This window comes from Eupeodes corollae, chromosome 3 (genome assembly GCF_945859685.1).
Source record: "Eupeodes corollae chromosome 3, idEupCoro1.1, whole genome shotgun sequence".
In the NCBI taxonomy this organism is placed as follows: Eukaryota; Metazoa; Arthropoda; class Insecta; order Diptera; family Syrphidae; genus Eupeodes; species Eupeodes corollae.
The window spans coordinates 62543068-62570891 of NC_079149.1; the positions used below are offsets into that span (position 1 = coordinate 62543068).

Below are 27824 nucleotides of genomic sequence, written 5' to 3' on the forward strand. Positions count from 1 at the left end.
CAATTTTTCTCAGTTTCGTTAACTTAAGCACACTTAAGCAAGAGCGATCCCAGTCGCTCGCCGCATAAGTAAAATCTGACATTTAGATACGTGAGCAAAATTGCATTATGGCTATGCAGTAATTTTGCTAACTTAAGTGAATTATCGTTGGGTTTTTGACATAAGCTTATGTTTGCTTATGCCTATTACAGTTGGGCCTTTACGCTTTGTCACTATCGTCTCGTCTGTCGCTTTCAGTATTGAAATGTCCAAATGAACTCAACGAAAGATAATGCTTGTTCGATAACTTAAAAATGTTATTATACTTGGATTTTGTCTATGGGAAGTTGTAAAAATTTGCAACAAATTGCTTTTTAGCAAACTTTCCAACTATTCTGTGGTGTTTATTGTTATTGTTTTTATTTTTTGCCGCCGACGATGTTACTATAATTCCAACATCTAAGTTATTTATGTCTGATATTATTGAAATTATAAAGGCCCCTTTTGAAAAACTTTGAACAAAACTATAATGGTTTTGATTATTTTACAACAAGTGAAAAAGCAAAAACAAAAATTACATATAAGTTGGAAAAGATAGAGGTCTCTTAGTTGTCTCCATAACATGAGGTATTCATTTTATTTCTGTTTTCTGAGTTTTCATTTTTTACTTTGTAACAAAACACAATTTCTTTGTCGATTATCGTTCAAACGATATCGTTTGACGATAATCGTTTTACGGAATGACCCCTCTGTAAAAAAAATTTTAAAACGACCTATAAATGGTCTCTTACACTGCCAAACATTTTAAAATACATTTTGTGAGTCAAAACAGTTTTCAATATTTCACCAATCCAAATCTTCAAATACTTCAGACAATCTTATTTATTAGACTTTTCTTATTCAAGATAACTGACCAATTCTATTAATAAATCACATTGTATGGTGATGTTGTGAATAAGAATACTGGAATCGAATATACTTACCCTAACTATGGCGAATTTTACATAATAAAAATATTATTTATTTATAAAACATACATGTATTTCTATCATGGATTTTAATAGGATTGTAAAATATGTGGTAATGAAATATTTTAATTTTTTTTTATGAATTAATATAAGTATATTAAATAGATAGTAATATAGTGATTTTGATGTGCACTCTTAAAGTTAGTGCGCATCTCTAGCTAAAATTTAGATGAGTTATTTTTTCCTTACCAGAACAGATTTTTCATATTTGCGGCTTCGAAACGTTTTCTTCAGAAAGTAGAAATTTATTGATTTTGAATAGAAGGTCCATGCCAAATTGAATTCAAATGGAAAAAATGGATTTTTGACAGGACATGAATTTTAATGCCAATCCGTCAAATATTTCTCAAGCTATGTTTGGTAAACGGAAACAAAGCTGCGTTCAATCTAGAGTTGGATAAGGAATTTTGGATAGGTGGATTATAGGAAACCTCGTTGAACGAGTTGGATAGTCGTACAAAAATAAAAACAATTTTCAGCTGTTCACAAAAAGCAGAGAAACATTTATAGCTGAAACAAAAACACGTTTCAACTTCGGCTTCGCCTGACGTTTACGAGCTAAGCCATAGGAATTCAACGCATGCTGTCAAAACGGAGCTTTGACCTCACGTTTCGTTTGACAATCGTAAGGAAAAGAACGTAATGTGACTCCAAACGGAAGCTCTAGTTCATGGCTGAAACACATAAACGCTTCAGCTTCGGCTTCGTCTCCGTTACGTTAAACCCGCTTCGAGGTTGCTTTGAATGACAATTCTATTATTTCATCCCTCCAAAGAGCAAATATTTTGTTTGTTGACATTTTTTTCCTGCTGATGAGCTGTCAGACAAAGCAAATGTTCGGAAAATTGAACTAGAGCTTCCGTTTGGAGTCACATTACGTTACATTACATTCTTTTCCTTACGATTGTCAAACAAAACGTGAGGTCGAAGCTACATTGTGATAGCATGCATTAAATTCCTATGGCTGAACTCGTAAACGTCAGGCGAAGCCGAAGCTGAAGCGTGTATGTGATTCAGCCATCAATTATCTGAACATTTGCTTTGTCTGACAGTTCAACAGCTGTAAAAAAATGCCAACAAACAAAATATTTGCTCTTTGGAGGGATGAAATAATAGAAATGTCATTCAAAGCAACCTCGAAGCACGGTCACCGTAACGCAAACGAAGCCGAAGCTGAAGCGTATTTTTGATTCAGCCATTGAGCTTCAAATTCAAAATTGTTCTCAGATAAAACATTCAATGGATAATTCAACTGATATGACGGACGATGATGAATTAATAGGTGCGGAACAATTTAATAAGTAAGAGATAATCTTAAACTGTAATCTATGTTATATAGATTCAGATATGTTATATAGATATAGATAGATGTAAAACGATTAATAATTTACTTGCGAAATATCTGGTTTTAAACGATTTACGTTTAACAGAAAACTATCCTAACAGAAAAGACAACTGTTCTATTTCTTGTTATTGTCTATAATAATGTTGTAGCGCTTTTTTATAATTTTTAATTTTATTTCTAACCTCTTCATCAAAAACTGACCCGTGTTCTTCAAGAACTTTTGCAAATTCTTGAAAAATAATTATTCGCCGGGTTTTTGGGGTCTCTCAGCTGGTCCTTTATCTTTCTGTACTCCTCCAAAAAGAGCTGAATGGATTTATGTTCCCACCCTTTAAAAATGGAATAGAGTGGTTCTTCTTTGGGGTTTTGAATCATCTGAAAGAATAACCTTCCTTTCCTTTCAGCAACCTTATTTGCTTGTAGCTCTACAATTTGTCAGCCTTTGTAGATTTATTTATTTCCACATATATTTAATTTTTTGTGTTCTACCTATGGAACAGAACACAAGACTGGATGTAAAACCTAACCAAATTGTCATCTAGAAAACCAGGACAAAATAAGTAAATTTTGAAGTTTAAAAAATAGATCATAATTACCTTCTAAAACTCGTCGTCTATTATGTACAGAATATTCTTAAATACAACTTCAACTAACATTTTGTATCTTTTTGTTTACCAACAAACACAAAAGGCTGAAGTCAATTTTCAAGTTTCTTGAAATTCAACCATGTTTTGAACCAGCTGTTCTGTCAGATACCTACATACCCCAGAAATGTTTGGCTATTTTTGATCAGCTGATATTTTACTCGTAAAACTCGTCTGAGATTGAACGCAGCCATTGTCTCAATTACCTTGACTATGTCATTCTGATCTGATAGATTGGGAAAGCAAGATAGTTTTAAGATATGGAGATAAGACTGTGTAAATATACACTTTGATTTCCCATACAATAGCCGAATTTTGGCTCAGGCTTTTTGAGTTTTGACTTTCTGAACATCAAAATGCATCGACACAGCCAAACTTAGACATCCCAGTTTCCTTACACATTACGTTTTTTCACCAAATCCTGTTCATTTCGCTCTTTGGCTCCATGGTGCATGGCTAGCTTAATAAAAAGAACAAGTAGCCCAATTGTTATATTACATTTTTGTTAATAATTCTTTGATACTGATCTTTGATACTTTGCATTGATTTACGTCAGTTTCAAAATTTTCTTCATGTTCCACTTGGAAACCCAATTCTATCGAAAATCCTCCCACTGCATATTTTTGTGATTGAAACTGATTTGTTTTCTTGTAACCTGGTAGCTGGTATGACAATTGCAAATAGACTTGTCATTTTTAAATTTATTGCAAAGGATGCACACATTTTCAAATCTGTAATTATTAATTTTATTTCTAAATTTAATTTGCTTCACTTACAAACGCATATTTTTGTAATTTCGAAACAAATGTTTAATATTCTTATTCCATCTTTCAACAAACCATAGAGGAATTATATTATATAAATATATATTATTATAATATATTTCCTCTATGCAACAAAATCTGCTATAATTTACCAAACGTCATTCGATACAAAAAGCGCTACTACATCAACTACAATGACAGTTGACAATTGTATTTTATATTTCCATTTAATTCAAAGTTCATACAAAAATGAAAAGGCGATAATTTTAGTAGATACGAAAAGAAAGCTCCATTGGAAGTTTCGCATGACTGAAAATCATATGACGTCAAGTTTGTGTGACTTCCAGTTAATTCCTACTCTTTGGTTTTATCTATCTTTGCCTTTGTTAAAAAGTCCGACATCTTTGCTGAAAAGTTCGATATATATACCCATTCTGATTCTTCGCTGTGTACTTGTAAGCCTATCGAAAGGTTTTTGTCCGAGCCCGACTAAAAAGAAAAAAAAAAACCTAATTGGAAAATTTAAGCATTTATTCATAGCAATTAAAGCAAGATAATTTTTTAAAGCTAATTTTTTGCGTGCGCCAGAGGAAGAACCATTGTAAACCGCCGCCATGAATGATGAATACGATGCCATCGTCCTCGGTACTGGTCTAAAAGAATGCATTCTAAGTGGAATGTTATCGGTGTCTGGAAAAAAAGTACTCCACATCGACCGCAATAAGTATTACGGTGGCGAATCGGCATCCATTACTCCATTGGATGAACTTTACCAACGTTTCAACCAACCTGGCGAGCCAGGCTCTGAATTTGGACGAGGACGTGATTGGAATGTAGATCTTATTCCGAAATTCCTAATGGCCAATGGCCAGCTGGTAAAATTACTTATCCATACGGGTGTGACTCGATATTTGGAGTTCAAGTCAATTGAAGGAAGTTACGTTTACAAAGGAGGAAAAATCTCAAAAGTACCCGTAGATCAAAAGGAAGCCCTCGCTTCTGATTTAATGGGTATGTTTTATCATTTTATTCCATAATTATGTATCTTTGCAAACATTTTTGGAGAAGTACCAGGATTCACTTTTGTATTCCTTGAAAAGAAGAAAGAAAAAAAGAAAAAAAAAACCGTCATGACACGTAGTAGATAGACAATGATGATGCGCAATCATGGGGTAGGGGAAGAAGAAAAATGAAATTAAATTCTACCCAAACGGCAAATGTAGGTAATTGTGATGTCTAACAAATAAATTTAAGCTAGAGAGAAAAATATTTTTACATCTGATAAAAATGTTTCGAAAAAATCAATTTTATTCACAGCATTAGACCCAAGAAAAAAAATTCTTTTGACTTTAAAATTTTCATGTCAGGCGCAAATACCCAAAATGCAACCGAGCTTAAAGCATTTTTTAAAGAGAAATTTCCTTAGTAGAAAATTCAACTACAAAACGCATGAATGTTTTATTATTTTCAAAGAATATGGTTTGGTTTTATTTTAAAATAATTTAATCTTATTAATTTGATTGAAACTTTCCATAATTAAGAAACAACGAATTTTGACAAGTTGATGATATGAACAAAATACAGTCCAGAGGGGCGGAGCAGTTATGATTCACTACTTTTTTTCCTTGCTATTCTGCTCTTATTCGCAATTGTCTTGTGAATTGTGTGTAAGACGAGGAGTTGTACGAAAAAAACTAGATTTTTATTTGGAAGTTTTTTTTTTTTTTGCTAATAAATTAAACTTTCACTATTTTATTTCTTAACTTTAATTGCACAAATCGTAGCAATTAGGTAATTCTAAATTTGTTGAAATAACAATGATTAGGTTATTAAAGCAAATAATTTAGAATACAAAAGGTAGGTAACTTTTCGTTATAAAGAAACTTGAATTTCTTTATTTTAGCTCATTTATTCAGGTACAGTTTAATAAAACTACAATCGAATAACAGAAGTCATTTTTATGTATATTTGGTAATACATATTCTGTTTATTTTTAAGAATTGTTTAAAATTTGGATGATATTCATTCGACTGATCGGGGTTTCCAATTATCAGGAATTATAAATAGTTGAAATAATTAAAAACAAAAATGGTAATTCATATTTTCGGTTTTGGATTCCTGGAGTAAGATTACCTTAATTTTTATTAAACTTGATTGTTTTTTCTTGTCCAACAGAAAGAAAAAAAACATGATTTTTGTATTGTTATGGGAATTATATGTGTAATTTTAATATTCGTCATTAAAATTGAGGCATTGAGAAGTGGCGTAATCCCAAATTGTAATAATTGAGAAAATCACGGTTGAAGAAATTAAAGAACATTTGTTTATTATTGGTTTCCTTACACTTATACCACTTCTGCTTTCTGGATACAGAAATAATTTCAAAACAGTAAATTGGTTACACCAATAATTAAAAATTCAAGGGCTTAATTTTGTTTTGTATTATGACTTTTTAAGTACAAAATAGTAAGAAGTTATGAGTTAAGACTGCTATGAAACTATCACTCTTCATCCTCATGTACGTGTTCAACTAGGCTAACGTCTCTGTCTGTAGAAACAGTTGTCAAGTTCTTATAAAAGCCCTGGTAACTCGGGGGAATAAAATTTAGTAAGTCGAGTAAATCTTTATTTTTCGCTTCACTTACGGCATTTCCTTTTGGAAACAGTAATTCGAGATCTGTGATTAATGCAGATGTTCTATTTTTAATATCACAGTTTCAAAAAGCACGTCTTCGTTATTGCTGTACTTTTAAGAAATATTGAAGGGGGTATTTTCAAAAATTGAAGCCATTGAATCTTAAGCCATTCCACTGATCAATTTTATTTACAAGATAGTCACTATGCGAAACAATATATTGGCACAAAACATTCATCTTAATATTCTTATTTTGCCCACCACACCGGTCAGTGTAAATAATTAAATTTGAGGTACTCACAAAATGTTTAATATAATGCAATAAACAGCTGCCAATTTCTTGGGGACTTCTCTATCCAACCGACTCATCCAAAATAAACATGTAAGCTTTGTTCTTTATCATGTCATGGATACCTAGACAATTTGTCCAAAGCTATCTCTTATAATAGCACACAACCCTTGAATTACCGCATCATCTCTTATGCCATTTCTATCCGATCTAAGAAGCAGTTCATGTTTGATTTAGCATATTGTACAATTTTAGTGCAGAAATGGCGTATGTGCTTGGAATTGATTAATTTAAAAAAAAATGCATAATGCAGAAGTGGTGTAAGAGGGTTACGCCATTTCTGTCCTACGAAAAATTGTGCAAAAACAATGTTTCAACAATTTTGTGTAGGTTTATGAAAAAAATGAGCTTACCCACTTCTGCATAGAAAGAAAATTTAATTTTGGTCATGTTAACGTAATAAACTCAAAATTTAAAAAAAAATAGAGGGTTAGGCCACTACTGCTCTCAATGACTCAATTGTTCTTGTAACTTATTTCTAAAAATTCTTAAATAGAGACAAGGACATGTATTTGCATTAGATTAAACGCTTAAAAACTACTATTTTATTTTCATGCCATTAGAGCTTCCTAGAAATATTAAGCAACTTGAAAGCTAAAAAAAATTAGTTTTTGCAAAAAACGTATAAGATTCCATTTTAAATACATGAAAAATGACAGATAGTTCGCAAAAAAGAGGTGGAAAGAGGTTCTAAGTTTCTGACTGTACCATTTAACGGACTTAGTGTACCACAGTTCGTTTAAAGCAATTTTTTTTATAAAATATAGTGTATCAATTTCATATTCGTACTTCTTCAAAAATTTGAATTTTTTCCTCATCCAAAATGACTTCAGATACAAAAGTAATAACAAAGTGGTTGATATATTTTATAGAATTTCTATAGTTGGTACAGTTCATTTTTCTTGAAAAATTTGAAGAATAAAAAAAACTACAGTAATACTAATTTAATTTCGTATTGGTACTTTGTTTTAATCAGTCAAAAAATGTGGCTTTAATATTTTGTGACATAACTTTTGGAAGTAATTACAGCTTTCAATCGTCTTGGCATTGACCTTACCAATTTTTTAGTTGTTTTCAAGGTTATTTGTGTCCATTCATAGAGAATTTTCTCCTTAAAGTCGTTTTTGTTCTTAATGGTGTATTTGCGTATTTTGCGGTCCCGTTCGTCCCATTAATTCTTTATCGGATTAATGTCTGGTGATTGTGACTCTACTGCAATTAAAAAGTTGCATCCGCCATATGCTTTGGATCGATATCCTGATAAAAAGTAAAGTTGTTTTCTAGACCCATTTGTGCAGCACTACTTTTAAATTCGTCTTCAGGACATTGATCTAGATCTTGTGATCCATATTTCTTCAATTATGTGCAGTTTCCCAACTCCAGCTGCTGAAAAACAACTCCACACCATTACCTTACGTAAATTCGGTATTAGGCTTACGCCAAACCAAGCTATAATGTACAATATTTTGTAAATTAATTTTAAATTCAAATCTGTTTTTTGAGAGATCAAGTTCATTACATAAAGAATTGAAATGTTTAATACACCTAGAAAAGGATTCATTGCAACCATAATTGTATCTATGTTTTGGATTATTAAGAAAATGACGTAACCGCTTTTCTCTCTCTGGAATATAGATTTAAAAGTAAGTAAGAATCGGTGGACACTTAATACGATAGGAAAATACATCATGCACAAACAACAAACACTAAAAAGACCGTCTATTTTCTAATAAATCAAGTCTAATTAAGGCACACCTAGATACATATGATGGAGTGTCAATTCTCCATTTTAACTGCCTAACTGCAAAACTTGTAAAAGCCTTTTGCACTCTTTCAATACGTGTTATCCTAATAGGACTAGAAGGAGAACATACAATTGAACAATACTCAAGAATTGGACGAAATAAAGACATGCAAACTTATTTTAAATCAGAAGGGTTAGAGAACTCATTGCAGTTTCGCTTAATGAAACCAAGCATTGAATTAGCCCTGGCTATAATATAGTCGACATGTAACGAAAACAACCACTTTGAATCGAAAATGACTCCAAGATAACGAATCTCAGATTAGCAATCAAGAATCTGATTGAAAACTTGGTATTTCTTTATCATTGGAACCAAAGTCCGATGTGCAGTAAAAACATTACATTTTTGTATATTCAAAGGAAGAACGTTTCTTTAACACCGAACGGAAAAAATATTTAAATCATTTTGAAGATTTTGATGATCAATTCTATTATATATTTAAAGGTCATCAGAATACATTAAACATAAATCATTTTTTGAAAGAAATGGGATTTCCTTAACGAAATATTAAAAAGGAGTGGTCCAAGGTGACTTCCCTGAGGAACTCCAGATTAAACTTTAATGATACTTGAAACAAAATTTCCCAATTTCACACATTGTGTTCTGTCGTTAAGGTAGCTAGATATCCATTTCAAAGGCAACCCATGAATACCGAAAACTTTTAGTTTAGCTATACAATTTTATGACAAATTGAGTCAAAAGCTTTGACAAAATCAGCATAGATTGTGTACCTGATAGCCAGATTCGAAAGAATCGGTGACATATCTACAATAAAGCATGAGATTTGTTGAAGTTGATTTACCTGCCATCCGAGAAATGAATGTTGGACTTTGACTCATCTGTGAAAATAACCGTTTTCCAGAAGTCAAAGTCTTAGTATTCTTTGGCGAATACAAGCCGTTTAAGTCTGTTGACTAATAAATAGATTTTTGTACGATACTCATCCGTTGAAACCATGTTCCCGTATACAATTCCGCAACGTTTCAGTGCAAAATTGTTTTTCCACGGATTGGCGAAGATTATGTGCCAATTTTGGTTTACTTACTTTTGGATTTTTATTAATTTCACGCACAATCATCCTCTTGTCTTGTGTCCTGAAAATACTTCTAGTCGTATTGCAAGGCAAGTTTTCAATCCTTTTTTTCTTGACAAACCGGTTAACAATACTTTAAACCGCTGATTTAGCTCGATTAACTAAAGATGAAATCTGTTTATATGATTAACCTTTTTTGGTGGTATTTTACGATGAGTTCTCGAAGCTTTTTAGAGGTTTCACTTGCTTTTCTTCTCATTGTTGTTAAATTCTGATATAAATTGTCTAAAACGCTTTTAAAAATTCTAAACAACTTTACAATACTTTAAATAATAGCACATAAATTAACAAACCGAATTTGATTGAAAATGCTAGGGAAATTAAAGCTGCTTGCGTACCAATACGAAATTGATCTAGATTTGCTTTAGTTTTTATCATTTTAGCGTTTACATAGTAAATGCTTTTTACCAACTAAGAAAACTTGCTAAAATATATCAACCATGAATATACACAAAACATACACGTGGTCTTAATGTCCTACTTCAAGCCATTTAGAATCAGAATAACATTCAAAGTTTTAATAAAAAGGGTACGAATTTGAAATTGATACACTGTACATGGTTGCATACATTGATTAGAAACCCATTTTTAAAAATAAGTTGTATCGAAATATTCTATGAGATAATTAATACAAATATTTATTTTGTTCATTCTTTTGTTCTTTAACTTCATTTAAACATAAACAAAAATATCATTATAGGCAGATGGCATAGCCAAGCTTTAACGATAATACCTAATTATTTTTGTAAACAATGTACATATGTATATAAACGAATTTTAATATTAACAACTGGAAATGTGTTTTTAGCTAAAAAATTAATTAGAAACATACCATAGCAAAGCAAATTTAACGAATTTTCCAAATTGAAAAGTTCATACTTAAACAGATAACCTTCGTTTTTAATCAAATCTGCACAAGGCCTTGGACGGCTGGCTACCGGTCCTTGACATCTTTTAACATGAATTATTTTTCATGCTTCCTTAAAGTTTTTGAAAACCTCAGATGCATTTCTAGATTTTGTTAGATCTTAAGCTTTCTTTACAACCGCACATTTTCTATTGGGTTGAGCTGACCAATCTTAAACTTTATTTTTTCCAAGTTTAAATCTTTAGATTCATCACTGCATAAGATTTACTCCTGTAAGGACAGCGGGTTTTCCAAATTTTCTACCGCAAACTCCAAAAGACGTTTATGTTTTTTCTTTTTAAACGTATGTATGATTTCTGACAAGCTATACATTCCCACAAACTATTTTTGGAATAAAGGATTGACCCTTATCAGTCTGAATATAAGATGGTCTTCCATTTAATTTATTTTCCTTTTTCTCTGTTTCCTCTTGCGGTTTTCAAAGCTTCCGTCCTCAAAAGCCCATATAGCATTATTTAACATATTCTTTGAGCATTTTAACTGGCTTATAATATCTTTCGTGGAAGTTTATTCTGAGTACTACATTTGCACGCTTTTCAGGTGTGTAGCTTTTGTTATAACACATTTTCGGTATAGAAGATAAGAATTTGTCGAATCCAAGCACAGACCGCGTTTGCAGATAATTAACAAAATTGAAGTCGTTTCTAATTATTTTTCCAATGAAATCGACGATTTGTTTTGGAAAAACACAAAATTTAATATTTTTGTTTTTCTATTTTTTCTTTATATACAAAAATCAAGAAAAGAAGAGACTAATAATAGTTATGTTTAATTGAGTGCTTGCCATTTGTTTTGAATAGTTAATAAGGCCAACATTTAAAAAAACAAGAAACAAGAAGTATTTTGTTTTTCATCGTTTCTAATTATTTTATCTTATTATTGTATATAATATTTTATTATTGTATATAATGTTTAGCCCATATCCCAATAGGTTTTCAACACACGAATTTATAATTAAGTTGAGAGATAATTTCGTTTCACTTTGGCAAAGCCCGCCGTGGTGATGAAATGTTATTAGATTATCATCAATGTATTCTTTAATTATAACTACGTACATACATATTTATATATTTCAAATCCTTTACATTTAGTTACAAGTTTAATAAATTGAATACAATATTTAAGAGTTTTATAGTTTAAATAATCACCTGCACATTTTTTTCAACAAATTAAAGTTTACCATATTTAATGGGAAACAATTTGAGTCTGCGTAACACACAAACGTGATAACACAAACCTGCCAAACATCTTTAAATGTCCATAATCCTGCAGTACTGCAGTTAATTACAGCCTCTTTTCAGTACAACACATACTAAAGCGTAAAGTATAACGAGGAAGGAGCCATACAAAAGAAAGATGCAGATGTGCAGTTAAAAAATGTGATGCAGATGTGCAGTTAAAAAATGTATAAAAATAAAACCCAAAGGAATTGCATTCTCAGTTTGCATTTTTATTGATGAATAAACATTTGAAATAGTGGTTTAATGAAGAACTGAAGAAGAGCAACTTTTAATCATAGTTACTGTTAACTTATTACGAGGTCGTTGGGACAACTTAGCTATCACCAGACATTAAAGCTGCAAAACACTTTAAGTCTGTTCCAACAAAATATTAATACATTATTTATCCTGTTTAACTCAACTTTAACTTTGACTTTAAATTTGCAATCGATTTATAAATTTAAATCTAAAACGTAGTTACATTTTGTTTTTATTATTTTACAGTGTTTCAGGTAATAAAGGATATTTAAATAAATATGGTTGCAAACAACTTTCACAAGAATATTTTTGAGGCTCATTAATACTGTAAATTGAACTGTCAATTAAATTAATAACTGTCAATTAAATAAATTTAAATAAAATAGAAAAAAAATATTCCATATGTTATCAAGGAAACATATGAATGATTTGCGTAGGCCGGGCCGGTCCCAGGCAATCTTGCGCCCTGAGTAAGATTAGTAGAAAGCGCCCCATTTTTATATTTTCACACATAAATTGATAAACTAGCATAAGCCTTTCCTACATTACCCAGGAGGTAGACTTTTAGTGCGTTTTTTGTTCTTAAGGTATCCCAAGTAACCATAAACTAAAACGCAACGATGAAATGAGAAGAGGAGAAAAGTTTAAACTTGGAAACTTACTTTTCTGGCCTTACATTTTGCAAATTCAAAAATGAGATCTAGAAAGTCAAAAGAATTTAATAATTCCTTTTCAATGGACATTATAGATAAGCCTACCAATCTCTCTTGAGTCATGGTTGTCCTAAGATAACTTTTAGTAATTTTAAGTTCAGAAAAACTACGTTCTCCTGAAGCTACCGTGGCCGGGATTGTATTAGGGATTTGGAGAGCAATTACTAAATTTGGAGCAAAATCTTCAAGATTTGAACTTAAAATTAATTTTAACACATCTAAACTTGAGCTTTGTGATGTAACAAGCGAGGATATTGTAGTTAACTCTTGAAACAATTCTTCTAAATCTTTAAAACAACCTAATGTTATAACATTCTGCAAATTAAGGCATGAAGCACATACATTTTTATTACACTTATGTTACATAAAAATGAAAAATTGATGCTATATGTATCAAGCTGTCCAAACCTTTTTGTAATTGATTGAATGGCTTCATTAAGAATTTTGAAAAAAAAATCTACTTTAAATCATTTTTTTTAGCTGTTAATATAGTTTCAGGACATTCATCAGCATAGTCTTTTTCTCCGTTGAAATCGCGATGATGAAGCTTCAGGAAACATATTTAGTATTTCTAGAAAACTAGCAACACGCTCGGTTAATTGAACAAACCTACCCAATAAATTTTTCACACATTGAAATTAAACTATTTTTTTTCTAAAACTTTTCTCTCAGCTGACAGATTAACGGACGGACTTTGCAAATATTTATTAGTTTTATTTATATTTTCTAAAACATCAAACCAATTTACAGGCAGCAAATAAATGTAAAATCAAACATTTTATTTCCTAACGATTTGCCTCTTAATTTCCTATTTCTATAAGGTTATCATGTGTTTCTTCTAAATTTGCTTTTAAAGGCCTCAATGCTTCTAACCTGCGCTCCAATCTAGGCTCAGAAAGGGATCTCAAAGTAAGACTTAGACTTTTTTCTTAAATATCTCGTTACGGAACTTGAAAAAAAAGTTAAAACAAACATTGAATTGTATCAAAAATTTGACTGCATATAATGAGCATCGAGCAGCATCATTAACCACTATGGAACGAAAAATGCTCTTGGTTCCAGGGTTCGAATTCGATTCTGAACACCCGCTTCTTTTCCTTTCATATTCGAACCATTACCATAACTTTGGCTTCTACAGTTAATTATTAAAATTCCATGTGATTCAAGCTTGTCTAAAATCAACTGAGTCAGTCACATTCCGGTCTTGTCTTGTCACAAAATACGGCAGGAAATGAATCTTACACATAATAAGGAGGCATGGAACTTTTTTGTGTTGAGATTTTTTCTCTTGTACGCACAGAGTGAAATATTTTGAAATTAGGTAGGAGGATTCTTGAGTTAAATTTTAATTGAATGCAACAATGAAAGTGATGTTAGTTAGTGCGCAAGAGATAACTTAGGACAGTTGTTATGAATGTTTTCCTGAGATTATTTTAAGAATATTTGTAGTTAAAAAAATGGCAAATAGTAGTAGTACATATTTGTTTATGCAAGATCAGATTACATTTTCTTTCTCCTGGTAATGCGCCCCCAGAATTATGCGCCCTGTGCATTTCCACATCTTGCACATATGCTTTGTCCGGTCATGTGCGTAAGTATTACACGGCTGGGACGAAACCGCCCATTCTCTTTAAAATTACTTTCATTCTCATTAAATTTATTGACATTACGTCAGCTTAAAATTATGTTGTAAGGATCTAACACCCATGTTGACTTAATGTTTAATTCTCTGAGTTGTATGCGTCTTTTTGGTATAAATTGTTCTGTCTAAAAATGTGAATTAATTACAGGTTTTAAAATTCAATAAAATTAGGCTTGAAATTAGGTAAGGTGATAAAAGATTGACATTACGTCAATGTTCTTTTTAATGGAGTTATATGACGGTTAAAATTGGTGTTCGTCATTGTATATGTGCATGATTGTTACACCTTTATTTTTGGCAACAGCATGGCATTTTGCAATATAGAATTAACCATCTTGTGATTGTGTGGTGTGAAATTGTAACCGTCTAATTTGCCGTTTGGTTCAGCTTGCCGGAAATATGCCCCATTAGCTAGCTCTGCCATGGGTTCTTGAACCTAAGACGATTACAAAAAAAAATTTAACTTCCGGCCTGAGCGTTAAAGTTGTCGATTTACGCGCGAGTATGTCGCCTCTACCCACCCTACCACGGTTGCCTCCCTCGCCAGGACAACCCCTTGACTAGGCTTCTTCATGTCTTCATCTCTTTATCATTCTTGCTTCATCTTCTCATCCTCTTACAAAAAAATTAGTTCACCATTATCATTTCAACTTTATTTCAAACATGAATTAAATATACATTTAAGTTATATTTCTTCATTTACTCAGGTTATTAAAATCTCAGATTTATTATAATTGAATTTACATTTAGAAGTACAATAATAAAAAAATTTGAAATCTCTAATGGCCGGTTTTCAATTCGAAGTTTAATCAAAAAAAAATCTTAACCCGTCTTCGATTTATTCGCAAATTTGGGATATACGATCCTCTTTTGTCGCAATCAAGAATAAAACTTTGATCCCCACTTGTTACCGCCCTCGCGAAAGAAATTTTGTGCGTATATATATCTGTAGGTATATTTGTGCATACATATATAAAATTTAAAAATAAACTCACCCTTGTCCTTCTGTTCGTAGTGGCCACTGCTGCAGGAGAATAAGGAGGTATCACTTTTTTTCTCTTTTTTTTTTTTTGTGCACGCTTTTCTGTGCCTTTGTTATACACACGATCTATATATATATATAAGTACAAATAACTTAATCGCGAATTAAAAACTATCACACGGTTCGCGTAATTAAAATTTTTGTTTAGATTTTCGAATTTGAATTTTTTTGGCTATGACCACTTCGAGAAAAAATTTAAATTATTGAATTAATGAATTATAGATTGTAAAAAAAAAAACAAAAAAACGAAAAATGAAATAAAAAAAATGTTTGCATATCTAACTCGATTTGAACCGAACTCGATTTTTCAAACTGTTAAGTTTACCGGAGCCTTATCACTCGCGGCTACCGGTTCGCTCCAATTCCGCTTTCTGCAACACACTTGGATATGCGGCTAGTTTCTTTTTTTTGGTTTTTATCTTAACTGGATTTTTTTTCCAGACAGGGAACTTAAATCAATCCTCCTGTCTATGAACTCCTCAAACTCAAGCTCCTCTTTTGTCTCTACAGTGGAATTGCTTTTCTAAGTTATGTAGTTTCCTTTTTTTTTTTATTTCTTTTTTGTGTGGTAAAAAAATTTAAACTTGGTCGATAGACACCCGTATCAACAGCTTATTTCAAAGCAAAAGGCCTTGTTTTGTGGCTGGTCGATTTCAAAAAAAAAAGAGATTTGAAATTTTCTTTTTCTTTCGGCCGACACTTTAACCGTCAACATTTTGTGCTAAATTAGCAAATACCATTCAGCCAACCAGTTCTCTGGATACATTTGATGCCCTATCATCCCCCATTCTCCCAAAAGAATATTTATCGCTCAGATATCTCACTGAGATTTCTCATTGATTTCATTGTCCCCGTTCTCACTCTCTGAACCTATCCTTAGCTCTAAATCTGACCTGCATTACCGACTCCTAATATCGTAACCCTTGATGTCATTTATGTCAGTTTGACAAGTCAAGAATTACGATCATTTTTTTTTTGTTTATATCGTCGGTCGTCATCGTCGTTGTCGTTGTTGTCGTAGTCTTTTGAGAATTTAATAATTTAATAAATAAAGAAGGTAAATAAATGGTCAATATGTAACAGGGCTTTGCTTTTTTCTGGCGAGGATATTGCCAGAAATATGCAAACGAACCCACGTACGTACCTACAGTCGTGATTTGGCTAAGTCTTTCCGGCGGCGGCGGAGCTGCGCGGCGCGTCGTTGTGCTATATAGATGCGAATCACCGAGTAGATTGTCTATATTAAATCGGATTGTGTGTCGTTCATCATTTTATACGAGTTAAAGTTTGATATGTGTGAAACTATCTTCGAAATTATTTAATTATTTTGCAATTAATTGCAACAAAATGTGACAAAAAAAATTCAATTCCAAATGTAAACAAAGCAATTATAGTACATCAAAACGGGATAACGGAAGTGTGAGGGAGACAATCATATGGTTGCTCCGTTAATTTGACCTACATAATAGCAATACAACAGGAATATAATAATAAAAAATCCGTTCGATCTTCTGTTGACAAATCGTGAAATTTACAGAGTTCAATAACCTTAAAATCAAAAAAAATAAAAAAAATGCGTTTTGCCGTCGGGATATTGTCATTGCAAGTCGAGTGTTATAAAAAAATCGTTTTGTGTAATATTGCTTACTTCTCGGATTATTATTGCACGAAGAGGAATGAAAAATAAATAAATTAAAGTCATTAATGTATTACACGGGATATTAAATAAAAAAAATGTTAACAATCAAAACGGTCAATTAAAGTTGGTGCACGAATTAAGAGGATACATTTTCCGATGATTTAGTCATTAAATAAAAAAAATAAAAAAATTGATTCAATTGAGTCTATCGTCAATTATAGTAAATAAATAAATAATTAAATATGTAGTCATTTGTTAGCATAATGGTGTTGTGTCAGTATAAAATCGTTAAGTGTTGAAATAAATAAATAGCAAATAAGTCAATTTATGTGTTTGTGAATAAGATCTGCGTTTAGTGAAAAATGTATATTCTAAGAATGTAAACATAGTTGAAAATTTGATCTTTGTCTTCGTCAACATTAAACCAACGTGGGACGCGAACCCACTTAAGGATCATCTAGCCGGGCCCAAAAACATGCGAATTAGTCAGATAAGTACTTTTTAAACAATATATGACACGACAAGATACTTTGTGGTATGTTTTATTTTAATTCTAGGATTTTACTGGCGAATGTCTTTCGCATGGAAGATACCGATAGCTTTTCCCGTTCTACTTTCCAACTCGTACATGCAGTTGCCAACAACTTTCCGGACTCGGCATTTTACAAATTTGGGAAGAAGTTTGGCATTGATTCCTGATGAAAACTTGCTTTGAGCAAAATTCCTGTGAAAAACTTCTTGTCCTTCGCGGTAAGTTACATGCTTTGCTCTAGAGTTATAAGTATTTTTGGACTTAACGTGTGCCTTGAAAAGATTCTCTGACATCGTCTGTCTGGCAAGCGCGGTTTTCAGTGCATTCGGCAGGACTAACATCTCTGGGTCTCCTAAAGCTTTCAATTCGCGCAAAATTTGGTAGGATGAGCCGTGATTCACCATAGTCTGACCAAAAAGGGCGAAGTATGGCTGGCAACCTAAGGAATCATGGATATCGGATCTGAGAGCACAAGCTATACTGGATAGATGTGTGTCCCAGTCGTTTTGCTCTTTCGATATCAGGACTCTGAGCTTGCTTAGTACACTGCGGTTGACCCGCTCGGAAATGTTAGCCTGCGGAGAATACAAAGCCGTTCGCACATGTTGTATGCCGTAGTTCGCCAAGAATTTTTTGAATTCTTTGGATACGAACTGACGTCCGTTGTCAGAGTGAATCTTTTCAGGGGTGCCGAAAGTATGAAATATATCAACTTCTAAAAATTGGATGATTCTAGAAGATGTTGCTTTTGACATCGCCTTTAGAAAAGTAAATTTCGTGAAATGATCTACAACAATAAAGACATAAACATTACCTCGTTTCGTACGAGGATATGGACCTAAAAAATCTATATATAAGCGTTGCATGGGTCTTTCAGTAATTGTTTGTGTCGTGATAGGTGGGCGAAGAGTTCTGTTTGGGGCTTTCACCATTTTGCAAATATCGCACTCTTTCACAAAAGTTTTCACATCTTTGAGCATTTTAGGCCAATAGAATTTAGATTTGATGCGAGCATAGGTTTTTGCAAAACCGCTATGGCAACTCAACTTAGTATCGTGTGCCAGTTCCATGCATTGTTGCGTTAGTGATTCGGGTACCCAAAGTCGCCATAACGAGTCCTCCTCGTCTACTTCACCTGTCCTAAACCTAACCCTTTTATAAATAAATTTTCCTGATACTACTAGATCAGGAAGTTCAGACTGATTAGAGTTGATGTTCTCTCTCAGCAGGGAATATTGTGTCGAATCAAACTCAACCGAATTAAGGTCAATTTCACCACACATCAAGGTTTCATCTTCTGCGGTTACTTTTGCAGCAATCTCTTCCATATCCATCCTGGACAGCGAGTCAGGCACTATATTGAGGGATCCCTTTCGGTGTTCAATTTTAAAATTGTAACCTTGAAGTTCCAAGCTTCATCTGGCTAGTCTGCCGCTGAGTTCTTTCATTGACATTAGCCATTTTAGACTAGAATGGTCTGTTATTACGGTGAAAGGTAATCCGTCAACGTAGGGCCTAAATTTGCGTATGCTCAGGACGGCTGCAAGACATTCTTGCTCAGTAACCGTATAATTTTTCTGTGATTTGTTTAGCTTCTTTGACATGTAAGCTATCGGTTTTTCGTTGTCGTCCTCATCCAATTGAAAGAGAACACCACCCACGCCCTCTGAAGAAGCATCACACTGAATAGTAAATGGTTTTTTGAAATCGGGTTGCGCTAACACTGGTGCAGATGAAAGTGCTGTTTTCAACTTGTGAAATGCCTCTAAGGCTTCAGGTGTCAATTCAAATTTCGTTTTCTTTTTTAAGCAGTCTGTTAGTGGTGCTGCCAAGTCGGCATAATTTCTTATGAACCGCCTGTACCATCCGGTCATTCCCAAAAATCTTCTAACTTGTCGGACACTAGTAGGTACTGGAAAATTAATCATAGCTTCGATTTTGTCAGGATTCGTTTGCAATGTACCCTGACCAACTATGAATCCTAAAAATTTAATTTCTCGCATGCAGAACTTGCTTTTATCGAGGTTGATAGTGAGATTCGCTCGACGTAGACAAGCAGCTACTTCGCTTAGGATGCGCATGTGGGACTCAAAATCGGAAGTGCAAATCAGAAGATCGTCCAGATAGACGAAAACATTTTCGCGCAGAGAACCAGGTATTACTTGATCAATCACCCGACACATCGTTTGGCCCGCATTGCTCAACCCAAAAGGCATCACTTTGAAGTGATAAAGAGGCCTACCCGGAACTGTGAATGCGGTTTTCTCGCGAGATTTCTCATCGAGAGGAATTTGCCAGTAAGCATCTTTCAGATCTATACCAGTTATAAATCTTGTGTCTTTGATCCGGCTGAGTAACCCCTCCACATGTGGTAATGGATACGCATCCTTAACGGTAACTGCATTGACTTTACGAAAATCCAAGCATAAACGAACCTTGCCTGGCTTCCTCACTAATACCACCGGACTACTCCATGGGGAATTACTAACTTCGATAACATCAAGCTCCAGCATGCGGTCTAATTCTTTATAAACTTCCTCTTGACGAACTGGAGACAACGGGTAGTGTCGAGACTTTATAGGAGCGGCATTCTCGGTGTCAACAACATGACATCCAAGGTTCGTTTTTCCTAATCCTAGCACTACGAAGTTAGGAAATAAGTTTTTGACTCTTTCTAGTTCTAGATTTTGTTCTGGAGAGAGATCTATCAGCTCAGCCTCGTCTTTAATGTTCACCTCATCTTCATCAAATGTGAGATCAGTTTGAATTTCCGATATTTGAGGCATAAGTCGGAATTCTCTCCAAAAATTCATTCCCAAATAAAGCTTCTGGGTAAGATTGGGAATTAGGTAGAAAGAAAGTTGTTTGGTAAGACCATTATATGAAATTTCAATTTCGCAGTAGCCGACTATATTGTGCGATTTGCCATCAGCTGTTCGCACAACATTTTTATATGGCCTTACTTCCGAACCAATCTTCCTGACCAATTCCCAACAGTCGTTGCCTAGTACCGATATCGAAGCCCCACTATCTAGCAACCCAAAAACAGATTCACCATTTAATTGGACGCAAGCGTACATTCTTCCATCTGTATTTGAAGAAATGATGGATTCTAAAATTTGTTTTCGAAATTTTCTTCGTTTTCGAAAACGACTTCGACACTTCTGGATATGCAAGCTGGCTACATTGTTCGTATGGCTAGTTCCGAAAATTCGTTGACGAGTTTTGTAGTAACGAACTTTCCTTTCGTGAAGCGATTTCAGTGAATGGGTTTCAGCAGGATGAGCCTCAACATCTAGCGGACTCACATGGGTGGTTCGTTCCAAAATCTTGGTTGGAACATCCGCGTCAGTAGTTTTGGTGGAGATATTGGAATCGTCGCTTACTTTTGGGAGTGGTTCAGAGCATCCCTGGTGGAACGAATTTCGCCACTCTTCCGTTCGTTCCCTGGTTGGTTTCCCGAGTGCTTGCCACATTCAACTGTGTTGACCCCTTTTTCCCCGCAAAGGAAACAAAATAATGTCCGTATATTGGACGGACAAAAATGGTAAGCATGACCTTTTTGGCCACAATTCCAGCAGACATAATTGGCCGTAGAAGTCGGTTTTCGATTGTAGGCTAAAGCGGAAACTTCTTCTCCGTCCGGGAAAATCGCACTTTGATCTTCACCGGCTGCGATCTCATGGACAGTTTTTGGAGCAGAAGTGCGCTTAGCCAAAAATCGTTCGGCTTCTCGAGCCTTATTTCGAGCTTGTTCGAGGCTCTTTAAGTCAGCCGCTAACAAAATTTCACCTATTTTGTCCTTGGCGTTATTTCGGATGATATCAATCATCTTACGATCTTCGAAAGGCTCTTTCAGTCGATCGTTCATGCTCGCGATAGCATTATAATAGTCGTCGAACGACTCCTTGACACCTTGCTTTCTAGTGAGTACCCTCATGTAAATCTCTACATCGCTCTCTAACCTGCCAAATTCTTTCTTCATGGCAGTTTTAAGATCCGAAAACGAAACATTAGGATTCTTACGTAAAAAGGCCCAATACCATTTGCACGGCCTATCCTTTAACAAAACATGAAAATTGTCGACAATTTGTTCATCCGTATAAGGCGAGGATGCTCTCTTCCGATCGACCTTAAAGAGAAAATCGCTTACATTTTCGTTGCCATTGTATGAAATGTCCCAGCGATCTAATCGGCAGACGGTGGAACTGCTGGAAGCCAATGAAGGGGCTGTAGAAAGCCTAACATCTGGTGTTGACTGATGTACCTCACCCTGTCGTTGATGGGTACCGTTATTGAACGGATTTCTATTCGATCCACCAGGTTGGGATTGTTGTTGTATCCCTAGCGACTCAAGCTTCTGGATAACGTTCCCCATGAAGACGTCGAATGTTTCGAACAACTTTATTTGGTTCGTCATCATGGTTCTCTCTATCCGAGCTGCTAATTCAGCGGTTTGGTCAATTGGTGAAGCATTAGCTACACCAGTAGGTGGTGGAACATCTACATTTTCATTTTCGACCTCATTGGTCGACCTATCCAATTCATTTGGCATGCTGTCTGTCAGTTCGGAAACTACAGAGTTCAAGTTTTCAGAATAACTGAAAGAATTATTAAGATCGAATCGATCAATTCTGTTTCTGAACCTTTGAAAGAAGGCTTCAAATCGTGCCTCAGAACGAGCGTAAATAGTGCCTAAACTATCGTGTAGTGAAGTTCGTCTGTTAGTGCTCATGCCTCAGCAAACGCACTTACAAAAAAAAATCTATTAAGGTGAGTTATCCAAAAATAAGTTTTTTTTTTTTTTTTGGATAAGGGCAGAATAGTTAAAACACTTAAGAACTCGCCGAAAAATAAAAAGAAACTAAAGAATGGAATTCAAATTCAGCAGAGATCAATAAAAAATAAAAAAAATAAGTTTTTGAATATTCAATTCAATTTTTCAAAAACAAATAATTCAAAAATGTTTAAGTAGAAAAAGTGATAAAAAAAATTATAAATTCAAGTATTAAATGTTATTTTTAAAGTAATAAAAAAAATAAAATTGTTTAAATTGAAAAGAAAATATTAGAAAAAATAAAAATGTCAAACTCAAAAATTTTAAGCAACTTAAAAGTTTGTACTATAATTTTTGAAAAACCAATTTTCCAAACTAAACTGAGCTTCGCAGGTAATCCAAAAAAATTGCAGATGCAGGTATCGAAGAATCCAGTTGGAGCTTAATAAGGTTAGAAATTTTTAAATTGTATAACAAAAATAATAATAAAACTTTACGGAAACTAAAAGATTGTATTTTTGTGTTTATGTTCTTTTAATGATTTCTATAAAAGTTACTTTGAAAAGATAAAAAAAATGATTTTGTAAACAAAAAACCAAATGATTTATTTTCTCAAAAAAAAATATGTAAAATTTATTCATAAAATTTAAAAAAGAGGATGAGAATTCTGACACAAGAAGAATGATAACCAAAGATGACGAAGATGATGAAGAAGCCGAAGTTCTGCGAGCCGAAAAAAAAATTAAACAAACTAGAAACTGTAAAGGACTTTTTAAAAAAAATGTTATTCTCCTCAGGTTTCAGGACTTCAAAGGACGAATCCTTCATCCTTGAAGACATCTGGAACCCTTGGAGAATTTTTAGTGACTTGCTGAAAGGACCACCGGAGACGCCTTTACATCTACGGGTCTCTTTCAGCATTGTTTTACATTGTGCAAGACTGTCTGGACTCCTGGATACCTTTAGTGAAGATACCCAAAGACTCAGACAATCTTTCACAAAAAAATTATTTTGCGTCATGTGGTGGCTGCATCTTTCTTGCGGCAACGCGTTACCGAGGAATTAACTTCCCAGTCATCGGGACTCGCAAAAAAAATTCCACCACTACTGAAATTACTTTAAAATGAAATTGAAAAATGGAAAAAAGTTGTAAAATGTTGAAAATTAAAATAATAAAATTAAGTTGAAATAAATGTAAAAAAAGTCTATTAATTGAAAAAAAGGAAAAATGAATTGGCTCAAAAAATGATATCAATTAGCCACTCTATCTAAACAGATAGAGGGCTCCACGTTGGGCGCCATTTTGTAACCGTCTAATTTGCCGTTTGGTTCAGCTTGCCGGAAATATGCCCCATTAGCTAGCTCTGCCATGGGTTCTTGAACCTAAGACGATTACAAAAAAAAATTTAACTTCCGGCCTGAGCGTTAAAGTTGTCGATTTACGCGCGAGTATGTCGCCTCTACCCACCCTACCACGGTTGCCTCCCTCGCCAGGACAACCCCTTGACTAGGCTTCTTCATGTCTTCATCTCTTTATCATTCTTGCTTCATCTTCTCATCCTCTTACAAAAAAATTAGTTCACCATTATCATTTCAACTTTATTTCAAACATGAATTAAATATACATTTAAGTTATATTTCTTCATTTACTCAGGTTATTAAAATCTCAGATTTATTATAATTGAATTTACATTTAGAAGTACAATAATAAAAAAATTTGAAATCTCTAATGGCCGGTTTTCAATTCGAAGTTTAATCAAAAAAAAATCTTAACCCGTCTTCGATTTATTCGCAAATTTGGGATATACGATCCTCTTTTGTCGCAATCAAGAATAAAACTTTGATCCCCACTTGTTACCGCCCTCGCGAAAGAAATTTTGTGCGTATATATATCTGTAGGTATATTTGTGCATACATATATAAAATTTAAAAATAAACTCACCCTTGTCCTTCTGTTCGTAGTGGCCACTGCTGCAGGAGAATAAGGAGGTATCACTTTTTTTCTCTTTTTTTTTTTTTGTGCACGCTTTTCTGTGCCTTTGTTATACACACGATCTATATATATATATAAGTACAAATAACTTAATCGCGAATTAAAAACTATCACACGGTTCGCGTAATTAAAATTTTTGTTTAGATTTTCGAATTTGAATTTTTTTGGCTATGACCACTTCGAGAAAAAATTTAAATTATTGAATTAATGAATTATAGATTGTAAAAAAAAAAACAAAAAAACGAAAAATGAAATAAAAAAAATGTTTGCATATCTAACTCGATTTGAACCGAACTCGATTTTTCAAACTGTTAAGTTTACCGGAGCCTTATCACTCGCGGCTACCGGTTCGCTCCAATTCCGCTTTCTGCAACACACTTGGATATGCGGCTAGTTTCTTTTTTTTGGTTTTTATCTTAACTGGATTTTTTTTCCAGACAGGGAACTTAAATCAATCCTCCTGTCTATGAACTCCTCAAACTCAAGCTCCTCTTTTGTCTCTACAGTGGAATTGCTTTTCTAAGTTATGTAGTTTCCTTTTTTTTTTTATTTCTTTTTTGTGTGGTAAAAAAATTTAAACTTGGTCGATAGACACCCGTATCAACAGCTTATTTCAAAGCAAAAGGCCTTGTTTTGTGGCTGGTCGATTTCAAAAAAAAAAGAGATTTGAAATTTTCTTTTTCTTTCGGCCGACACTTTAACCGTCAACATTTTGTGCTAAATTAGCAAATACCATTCAGCCAACCAGTTCTCTGGATACATTTGATGCCCTATCATCCCCCATTCTCCCAAAAGAATATTTATCGCTCAGATATCTCACTGAGATTTCTCATTGATTTCATTGTCCCCGTTCTCACTCTCTGAACCTATCCTTAGCTCTAAATCTGACCTGCATTACCGACTCCTAATATCGTAACCCTTGATGTCATTTATGTCAGTTTGACAAGTCAAGAATTACGATCATTTTTTTTTTGTTTATATCGTCGGTCGTCATCGTCGTTGTCGTTGTTGTCGTAGTCTTTTGAGAATTTAATAATTTAATAAATAAAGAAGGTAAATAAATGGTCAATATGTAACAAAATGCCATTCATTGTTAGAAGCTGCAGCGAAGATGTGTCTATTATTGTTTGAACCCTATATTTTACTTTCGAACGAAATAAAATTGAAATCCATTCAAAATGAAAATTTAAGCTCTCAAATTCTTTTTCTTCCATATCGATTTTTTTTTTGTTAGTACGATTTTTAGTAGTTTCAAGCGACAACAATTCGACAACATTAAGCCGTTGTGATGTGTCTAAACAGTTTTAACTTCACTTGAAGTGATTCGATAAAAAAATAAAGCATTTAAAACAATTTCACAGGATTTTTTTATCTTGATTTCGGTAGAAAGAAAGAATGCCGCTTGCACTAAGACCTTAGCTGCCAAGAGTAGGAGTCTCACCCTTACCTTAGTTTTACAAGGTGAAAGTAAGACTCCTACAATTCGTAAGCAAACAAATTGACAAATGCAAGCAATTGAAAGAATTCGATTTGAAGATGAAATAAAACATATTTTAGGCATCCAAAGGAAAGTCACAGAATCAAAGGCCAAAAACTAAAACCCGCTCCAATAAAAAAGACTCCTTGTTCGTAATAAATAATTTTCATGTATAGACACATACATGCAGTTTTTTGATAAAATCCTTTTTTTTTCTTTTTCAAGGAATGTTTGAAAAGCGTCGTTTTAGGAATTTCCTGGTCTATGTTCAGGACTTCAAAGAGGATGACCCAAAAACATGGAAAGATTTTGATCCATCTAAATCAAATATGCAAGCCCTTTATGACAAATTTGGTTTGGACAAAAACACTCAGGACTTTACCGGACATGCTTTGGCGTTGTTCCGTGATGATGAATACCTAAACGAACCAGCAGTGAACACCATTCGTCGTATTAAATTGTATTCCGACTCCTTGGCACGGTACGGTAAATCTCCTTACTTGTACCCGATGTACGGATTAGGAGAATTACCGCAAGGTTTTGCTCGTCTGTCGGCCATTTATGGAGGCACTTACATGCTTGATAAGCCAATAGATGAAATCGTTCTTGGAGAAGGTGGTAAGGTGGTTGGCGTTCGCTCCGGCGAAGAAATAGCCAGGTGCAAACAAGTTTATTGTGATCCTAGCTATGTTCCAGATAAGGTAAAAAAAAATACAAAACAAGAACTAAAAAACAAGCAAATACTTACTTTATTTAATATTTTAGGTTCGCAGAACTGGACAAGTCATTAGATGCATCTGTATACTGGATCATCCAATTCCAAACACCAAAGATGCTCTATCTACTCAAATAATCATTCCGCAAAAACAAGTTGGTCGCAAGTCTGACATTTATGTTTCGTTAGTAAGTTACACACACCAGGTAGCTGCCAAAGGCTGGTTCCTGGGCATGGTCTCAACAACTGTTGAAACCGATAACCCAGAAGCCGAAATCAAACCTGGTCTAGATCTCTTTGAGCCAATAACAAAGAAATTCGTTACAATTTCCGATTATTTGGAACCTATTAATGATGGCACTGATTCACAAGTGTTTATTTCAACATCCTATGATGCTACAACACATTTTGAGACCACATGCTTAGACGTTTTGGATATTTTCAAGCGCGGTACTGGTGAAGAATTCGACTTCTCTAAAATTAAGCACGAATTGGGTGACGAGGAGCAGTAAACAACAGCTAATTTAATCAAAACGTACTCTTTAATAAAAAAAAGAAAAAATTAAAAAAAAATAAAACAACTCAGCAAAAATATAGATGATATAATTACATTTTAAAGAAAAGCAGCACAACCAGCAAAAACAAATCTAATTGAAGTAAAGCATTTTTAGCGTCGCTTATTATTGTTTCCCAGCTATACTCAATTTTGTATTTATCTTTATATTCACCTAAATAAATTGCAAACACAACTGAAGATTTTTTCCAAAAACAATATATTTTATTTATTTTCCCGGAAATGAGTGTTTTTATAGAAATACGCATTTATATGATAAATCTTTATACGAAAACAATTTGTTCTCGAATTAAATAAATAAATATATATGTATATGTATTATGTATGTATGATATTACAAAAATATTGTCAATTCGTCAAAAAGCTTAAATCCTATTTTTCTTTTTTTTTTACAAATCAAATTTTATAAACAATTTCCTCCCAAAATTTAGTTTTTTTTAAATACAGAATACACAATGTGCTCATTATATAATATATCTTATGTTTTGGGTATTTTATTGGTTGAAAAATAAATAAAATAATAAAAAGAATATATAATGTTTAAGTACACATCTACCTAATCGTACTGCAATTTTGTATTTGATTCGTTTAAAAATTGTGCGAAGCACTTTTCTTGTTTCAAACAGCTTAAAATATTCGTCAATAAAATTAATATTTCATTTGATAAAAGAA

At 33.5% G+C, this 27824-nt stretch overlaps 1 protein-coding gene across 1 annotated transcript; it reads left to right on the forward strand.

Moving 5' to 3' along the window:
* Window positions 1–4145: 4145 nt before the first annotated feature.
* Window positions 4146–27824, forward strand: LOC129949021 (rab GDP dissociation inhibitor beta). The gene is made up of 3 exons (XM_056060210.1): window positions 4146–4771; window positions 26089–26564; window positions 26629–27824. The coding sequence occupies exons 1-3, from the start codon at window positions 4375–4377 to the stop codon at window positions 27088–27090; spliced, it is 1335 nt and encodes a 444-aa protein (XP_055916185.1). The 5' UTR covers window positions 4146–4374; the 3' UTR covers window positions 27091–27824.